Raw genomic sequence first — 8,434 nt, 5'->3', positions numbered from 1 at the left:
GATAAAACACATCACGTACCTGGACTGGCTGGGGGTTGTTGACTGTGACCTTTGATTTGCTAACATGCTAAGCACTGAAAGTCTCTGTGCCCGAACACCACTACTGACCCAAAAGCACAAGAAACGTCCCTTCCAACCTGCTTTTGGGACTCTGGAATATGTCTGGAGGAGGAGGAATGATGCATACACTGAAAAGAACCACGTGCCTAGAGTTGAAGCAGTGATGCTCTGGGGCTGATTTGCCTCCCCTGGCACTGGATGCAAGGTGTGGTGAGCAAGACGGATCAGGAAATCCTACAAGACTTAATGTCTTCTGTGAGGAAGCTGAAGCTCGGGAATCATTGGACTTTCCAACAGGACAATGATCTTAAGCATCCTTCAGTCCTCAAATGTCAGTCCTGGAAGATTCTAGACTGGTCATCACAGTCACCTGACTTGAACTCCTTAGAATGTTTTTGGTGGGATCTAAAGAAGGAGGTTGCAGCACCTCACACCCCAAGAATATTAGTAAACTGAAGGCCACTGCCCATGAGGAATGGGCTAAGATTGCTTAGCAACTCTGCTAGAAGCTGGTGTCTGGCTTTGCATCATGTTTGCAGCAGGTCATGATAGCAAGAGAGTGTTCTACTAAATCCTAAAGACACTTGTCATGAAGAGGTTGAATGATTCTCACAACAATGAGACTGCAGTAGTCATTCATAGTGTCATTTAGTGTTGTTAAGTGAATTTAGAGAAACTACTTATATTACACTATATTAGTTGTGTTTATCTATTTAAATTGTTCTTGTTTGTTTTTTGTAAACAACTGAACGTTTGTACATTTGCGAATAAACCTAATTTGTTGAATAATTCTGACTGCAACTGTATCACAGCTCATCTGGAGTGAAGTGTGTCTGTTAAGTGTGAGTTTATTATTACTGAACGTATTATCTAGGCTCCTTTCTTTGCACGATTAAGCCTTTTGTCAGCACAGTGAATCAGTCACTCTGATCTCTTACCTGAAAGCTTTTGCCATCTCTTAGTAAACTTTTGAAATTGAAAACTGAACTTTTTCCAAAGCCAAAGCACAGTTGAAAAGATTTGTTTTATGTGTCACATTATGCTATCCATAAATGAGCTAACAGATGTTATTACTTTTTTTTTTTTACTATTAATGTCATTAATATTAATGCAATTAGCTCCAGGGGGCAGGAATTTACATTCTAAATGCAAGTTAGCCCTTAAATAAGGTACATTGCGATTACATTGTGATTATTGCTAGCATTAACACAGGCAATATGGGAATTCTGGGCCGATAAGCCATATTTATTTGTCCACAACTGTCAATACTAATATATAAAAAAAACTTCATCAACCTTATGAAGAAATCTTACATTATTTTTTTTTAAGGGTTGCAAATGCAGTGCCATAAGTGCATAATCAAATATCTGTCTGATCTACATATCTGTCTGATCATTTTCTTTTCTTAAATGTCAGTATTATCAACACTATTGTGCATCCCTACAAAACCTATACTGGCAGCAAATATTAGGTTTTGTTTGTCAGCTGCAAGTGTTATTCTTAGTCTTATACTTAGTGGATTTTTCAAATATTTATATCATTTTTTTATGAAAATGTTTTCATTTGAGAAGGTACAATCGGACCATACAATAATCTAAACTGAATCACACTAAAATTACCCCATTAGAACAAAATGAGTCCAACTAACATCTAGAAAGTGTATTTAGATGCTGCATAGTCATTTCACAGCTGTGCTCACAGTCTCACCGAGGGTGAGGCAGGCCTTACCACCTCAGTGTCAACTCCATACTGACCATTAGCGCTTCTGCTTAAAAACACACCGTGGATGTAACGCATTAATATGAAATGGATATAAATATTAATACGGATATTTAGCAACGACGGCTTAAATGCAAGAAATGTACATAACCGATCATTTGCGTTGTGTATCTAGAAGTTTTTTTTTTCCTGGCCTGTGAAAGCTGTGCCCTGTGTGCAGTCTGTAAGCTGCCCTGTAGAATATCCAAGGTTTGGTGTTTAAAAAGTGACACAAATCCTGCTAAATGTAAAATGTCACGAACCTATAAGCATTACTCACAAATTCATTTTAGTGCATCCGTGAAAGACCACCATAAACAGTGAACACTCGAATATCTGAGTTTTTAAAGAGAGAAATGAGAGAAATACCGGCCTCGCTTGATTAATCTTCTGAAGATACAGAAACGGACGGACAGCTTGGGTTGTCCGGGTTGTCCGGGTTGTGCAGGTGAAACGGTCAGTTCACAAAGAGAAAGATATTATTCGTCTCCTGCAGAAGTTAGCGGATGGATTTCTGTCAACAAGAAAATAGCACATTTGTTGGAATCAGATTGAATTCACTGTTCTCTGATTACAGATCTGTTTTATCAGGCTTTGTGCAGATGCTTTATTCTATTTTAGTTTTCTATTTTATTTCCTCGCTATTTTGCTCTGCTACTGATTGTGTTGATTTTGGTTTTAAAATAGTTAATCTAACTAATTTATTACAATTTTATAAAAACAAGCTCATCTACTGTACATCATAATTCACGGAGAGGGGGTGTACATTTAATATAATTGCATACAAGCCTGGGGTATAAACCCCCAGCATTAGAACTACTGAAAGAAAGAGAGAGAGAGAGAGAGAGAGAGAGAGAGAGAGAGAGAGACAGATACAGAGAGAGACAGAGAGTGATTGATGTTGAAGATCATTACTGTTAGGTGGATATGACCAGTGTAGGGATCCATCACTCTCTTCTCTGACAACATGGCCTCCTAAAGAGAGACAAATGAGTCTCACACTCATTAACAAAACCTCCTCTCTCTCTCTCTCTCTCTCTCTCTCTCTCTCTCTCTCTCTCTCTATTCTTTTCCTCACTTGCCCAAATCATCATGTATCAAGTAGAGTGTCACTGAATTTGAAGCTATAAATATTATAGTTTGTGTAACAAAAATAATTGAAAAATTAGAAGTTGAGTGCTCACCATCTTCGATTTAAAACGCACTTCTGCACACATGGCACTCTCCAGATGTTTACATAAATGTGTCTGTGCCCAGTCCCACCAGAGAATAATGTGAACATTTGCATGCTTCCACATTAGACAATGTGTTTTAAATACTGGGAACTTTTTGAGACACACAAACACTTTCATATTTTTCTTAGCAACTCGCGAATGGCTAAATAAAAAACACTCAGAATGAGACTGGGGAGAATATTAGTACGTTACTGTCTGGAGTCGTCGCTCTTCGTGAGCAGAGCAGAAGTTAAAATATTGTAATATTTGGTTTGACTTTTGTAATAGTTATCTTTGTGTACTATATTTTAGTCATGATGAAATTGTGTACACGTTTGAAAAAAACAAACAAACACATCCTTCTAGATCCTCTGGGACGGTTGGTTTCTAAGTCTCCCGTTAGTCTCCGATCTATGTTAATCTACGCCTTTAGAACTTCGGCCAGTCTAACTTTTTTTTTTTACTTGTTCTTTCACATTTATAAACATGTTATTTTTAAAACTGTTCTGTAATAAATACCTGACGTTTTACTGGAGTATAATACAAATATAAAATGTTTTGTACTTTATTTAAATACGGACGCAAATAAAAGTTGCGTAAACCGTGCTTTGTCTGCCGGGTCACGTCGACCCACTGTTCAGTCTGAAGTTGCCAAAAGAGCAAAAACACAATAACCGATTTTTTTGTTAGTAATTGTTTTACCTTTTTTTCTTTTTGTAATATTTAGTACCAGTTGTTTCACTAGAAAAAAACGGGGTTGCACATTATATAGTATTTTAAAAGAGGTGACATAAATCTATGGAGCCAGCGAAGTCCTGAGAGACACCTCATAAACATTTTTCTACACGAATATTGAAATTGTGTTTCATTCAAACCTAGTTTACACTCAGACTCTCTTAAAAAAAAAAGCTTTCACTTTCTTTAAAACTTAGCGACGCAGGTGCAATCAGGAGTGTTGTGGCTCTGGATGAGACCCAAAAACATCTAAACTAACCACGCGCATCCATAGCAACGTATCAATTAATCTATTGGTTAATTATAGGCTACGTCTTCCTGCCTAATTGAAGGCGTCATGAGGTAATTGTTCATAATTAGCTCTAAAAGGAGTAACGATTCTACAAAGCCATTTCTGCCCTTTATTTTCTCTCTACTAAAGTTCAACCTGTGTTTAGTCAGGATTAGTCACATCACTGCAAATGTAGCACGTCTGTTGTGGAAACCTTTGATTATTTATTTCAACCAATCGCCGTTCTGTTCCCTTTTTTCCACCAAAGAAATGTGAAAATAGCCTCTTAAAAGACTGGAATGATTTTGGGAATACATGCAAAATGTTGTGAGACAACAACAAAAAAAAATGCCCTTTACAGCAGTGTACAGGGAGGTCTTAAACAAATGTGTGTGTGAGCACATGCAGATAACCAAACTAGACATCAACTTATAAATACTTTTAAAAACGTCATTTTACAGCCATATTTTATAGTGCACGTGTGTGTCATTCAGACACGTTTTAATATTTACAAATGTACAAAGCAATAAATTAAAGACAGGGACACAATTAAGATTTGGAAAGGGGGGGAAACAAAAATAATAAAACCTCGACAAAATATCGTATTAAAAACATCTATTGATATAAAGGTGAAATCCGTGTAGATATCGAATTAATTCCTTTGTCTCTTTGTCTTTGTTTGTTTGTTTGTCTGTTTGTGCTTCATGCATTTCGTTGTTGGAGCAGGTAGAGAAGTTTTTAGTGTTTGTTTTGTTTTCAGGGTCTTGCTCCTTGCTCGAGCTGCTGGTGCTGACTCCTGACGGCGAACCTGTTGACGTGCACCGGAATGGGCACGACGATTTTGGGGTTCCTGGCGGGTTCTCCCGAGCGTCCGCCCGCGTTTCCCGCCTTGATGCGCTTCCACTTGGCGCGGCGGTTTTGGAACCAGATCTTCACCTGCACCTCGCTGAGCTTGAGCGCGTGCGCGATCTGCGAGCGCTCCGTCAGCGACAGGTACTTCTTGCAGTGGAACTCCTTCTCCAGCTCGAGCAGCTGCTCGCTCGTGAAGGCGGTCCGTCGCCGACGGCTCTTGGCCGCCGAAGCGCCCGGAGGCAGCGGCTCACGAGAGCCTCCTCCACCTCCTCCTCCTCCTCCACCGCCCACTGATTTCAGCTTGCCCCCGTGACCTGGTGCGCACGCGGCCCCGTCTGAGAAGCTCTCGTTCTCGCTGTCGCCGCCCGAGCTTTCGTCCCTGTCGCTGCACGCAGCATCCCCCGACTTCAGCTCCAGCTTCTCATCATCCGAGCTGTACAGTTTGGTCTCACCTGAGGAAGGGGTGGGGGTGACAGGACACGTGATTAGCATTAGCATTAGCTTGTGCTTCATCTACTTCAGGTAAGTAAACTCATCAGTTCACTGCAGACCTTTTCCTTTTCAGTAAGATCGTTTAATGCGATCATTTCCTCTAATTATTCAGACACCACAGTAATACACGAAGCAGTGCTTTGTTGTAGAAATGTCAGTTGAGCATGTTCTAGACTCATATAGTTATATGAGTCTAGAACATACTGCACACCTACAAACGCTTAACCCTGATTCATTTTTCATTCTTATACCAGATTTTTAAAAATCTGAATTCAAATGCACATTATTATATGGAATGTTTAACGTCAGAAAACTTATGTAGACCATGTTTTAAATGTAACACTAGTTGTCAAATTAAGTCATTTTATTGCCCATGTTTATTAATTAACTCTGCCTATATATATATATATATTATTGCTGTCCTAAAAAGAGAAAGGATATGTTGAATATAACAACTAGTTGCAAAACCCGTTTAAACAAATGCAGGCCTCCAAAACTTTAATTATTTAATTATAACCGACTGTAATTATTTTAATTAGCCCGCTACAAACAGCGTTGTGATTTATCTAAGTGCCGCAATCCACTGTCCGCGTTTTTCTTCATAATAAATCATTATTATAATGAACAAAAAGTGTCATTTAATGTTATAATTTCCGCTTGAAATAATTCAAAAGAACTAAAACGAAAGCCCTGATTTAAGTATAGTCGAGATTTGTGACAAACTAACTAGAATTTTTTTTAAGAACAAACAAACCAAAATGACCACCAACCATAACAAAAACGAAGCATCAGGAATATATTTTAACTAAACGATTAAAATATTATAACACAAATAAGCAATTAGACTGTGACCAAGAGTTGTTACGACAAATCTGTAATAAAGCAAAACATTTACATTTCTGTTCCATTTCTAAATTCTAAAAAGCGAGATGTTTACTTTTCTACCACATTTGTGTCAAAAGCGTTTCAAACCAAACTTCATTAAAGTTTTGAAACGGACATATTACCACAAAAATAAGGCACTGACATTTCTACCACTGGACTTTGTTATGGAAGTGCGCGCTGTCGGCTCACCTGCTACAGGCTGGAAAGTTTGGGTAAAGTTCAGCAGCTCGGCGCTCTTGTCGCGGTGCAGCAGATCTTCTCTTGGGCTCTCGCGGCCGCTGCTCGGAGGATCTGCGCTCAGGCGAGCGCCCGCCGCCTCCTGATTGGAGTAGAAACCGTCTGCGGGCTCCGAAAAGGCCGGCAGCGCAGTGGTGAGCGCCACCATGGAGGGCACGCCCTGACCCAGGCCGGCACAGAACGAGTTGGTGAGGCGTCCGGCGAAGGAGGCGAGCGGCGCCAGCGGCGGGATCCCCGAGGGCAGGGGCGCGTGGGGCAGCACGAGCGGTCGGTAGGGCATGAACATGGGGTAGCCCGTGTAGAGCAAGTGACCCGGCCTGGGCTGCGGAGCGCCGATCAGCGAGTCGATGGAGAACGCCGTGCCCGGACCGCTCGGTCTCTGCATGCTGAGGGAGAGGGAGCGGCGCGCCGATAAATCCCTACACACCTTCAGCCTGCTGTTCCGCCACGACCCCCAACACAAGAAGAAAAGTTTCACAGAGAAATACAGAAAAAAATAGGAGCTGCTCCCGAGTTCTCCTTCTGCTCCGCGTGCTTTTCTTCTCACAGTCTGACTGAAAAGAACAAAACTCGGCGCTTTGTGGTGGTTGTGTGAGTGTGTGTGTGTGTGTGTGTGTGTGTGCGCGAGAGTGTGTGCGTATTTTTTTTTCTTAAGATATCGCGCCTCACCACTCAAACACTCTCTCACTCTATTGGTCACATACTGAGACATAAACACGCGCGAGAGTCCCCTTTTCTTTCCCGCCTCCCCCTCCTCTCTCCTCCCCCCCCCCTCTCTCTCACACACACACACACACACACAAAACGCTTATCATCAATACAAGAGGATAGAAGGGGGAGTCGCCCTGGAGGCTCATCCATCTTCCTCAAATTACGCTTCATTTCCTCATTCAAGCTGGGCTCTTTCTTTCTTTCTTCTTTAATTATTTATTTATTTATTTATTTTTTCGGCCTCTCCGAGAGGCGTTCACTTTCCCAGTGGATGCCAAACACTCGGGTCAAGTCTCAGTGGCTGACTGAGAGACCCCCCCCCCCCTCCCCAAAAAAGAGCCCTTCGACCACACCGAGCCAATCGGCTATTATTAATTTTGATTGATGATAAGTAATTACTTTGCATTGAAGGGGAGATACACGACCGCGGCGCTTTTGTGGAAGTTTCGGGGCTGATGGCTGCGGAGTGGAGAGGGCGTGGAGGCAGATGTTTGGCCCTCTTGTGGAGTTGAGGTCTGGGGGTAAGGGGGCTTTTTGGTAAGGCTTGGAAACCTCGCTTGGACATGCCCCTAATATATATATATATATGAGAGAGAGAGAGAGAGAGAGAGAGAGAGAGCACGTTTTCACAGCACACTTCAAATCGCATTCTGACTGATCAGATCTCTAAGAGGAGCACTTAGAAATATCATTTATCTGTCAACTTTTTTGACCCTAAGTAGCCCCCAGTTCAGTTGATTCTGGCTCATTTCTTTAGGCGCAGAGCTCCGCTGATTAGGCGCTGTTAAGTGGCGGGGGCGCGAGAGCTCCGACCGGCCGCGTGATTGCGGACATAAACAGTAACTCCGACTCTGATTGGCCGCCGAGCGCTAATTAGTCTCATAATTACAAATGACTCCATTCAGGATCAGCAGGCTCTTTGATCTGCTGAAACCAGACAGACAGCCTCTGTGCTTCTCTCTCTCTCTCTCTCTCTCTCTCTCATGCGAGAAGTTTTTAGGTTTTTGGAAACAGCAAATGCAGAGAAGAGACGACTGGAAATTTTATAATTAACCATTTTTTTTATTGTAAATTTAATCACGTTCAAATTTCCAAGAATAACATCCCGTTTTCTGTAGTTGATAGACAAATTACGCAAAGGGATGGCAAGTTTCAAAACAATTCTCCTTCTTCTTCTTCTTCTTCTTCTTATTATTATTATTATAACTGTTATTCTATT

The 8,434-nt window shown here is 41.4% G+C and overlaps 1 protein-coding gene across 1 annotated transcript; it reads right to left on the bottom strand.

Moving 5' to 3' along the window:
- Window positions 1-4,696: 4,696 nt before the first annotated feature.
- Window positions 4,697-7,186, bottom strand: gbx1 (gastrulation brain homeobox 1). Its single transcript, XM_072680238.1, has 2 exons — window positions 6,457-7,186; window positions 4,697-5,342 (listed from the first exon to the last, which is right to left on the bottom strand). Exons 1-2 carry the CDS (start codon window positions 6,887-6,889, stop codon window positions 4,795-4,797), a joined length of 981 nt encoding a protein of 326 aa, XP_072536339.1. The 5' UTR covers window positions 6,890-7,186; the 3' UTR covers window positions 4,697-4,794.
- Between the last annotated feature and the right edge of the window lie 1,248 nt (window positions 7,187-8,434).

The sequence above is a fragment of the Salminus brasiliensis genome, chromosome 5 (genome assembly GCF_030463535.1).
Source record: "Salminus brasiliensis chromosome 5, fSalBra1.hap2, whole genome shotgun sequence".
NCBI classification, from domain to species: Eukaryota; Metazoa; Chordata; class Actinopteri; order Characiformes; family Bryconidae; genus Salminus; species Salminus brasiliensis.
Note: the sequence above shows the minus strand (reverse complement) of the source record. Positions and strands in the feature narration are given on the sequence as shown.

Coding starts and splice junctions, on each gene's coding strand:
- gbx1 (XM_072680238.1), bottom strand. CDS start 6,889: ATGCAGAGACCGAGCGGTCCGGGCACGGCGTTCTCCATCGACTCGCTG. Junction 5,343..6,456: donor AACTTTCCAGCCTGTAGCAG/GTGAGCCGACAG, acceptor CCCCTTCCTCAG/GTGAGACCAAACTGTACAGC.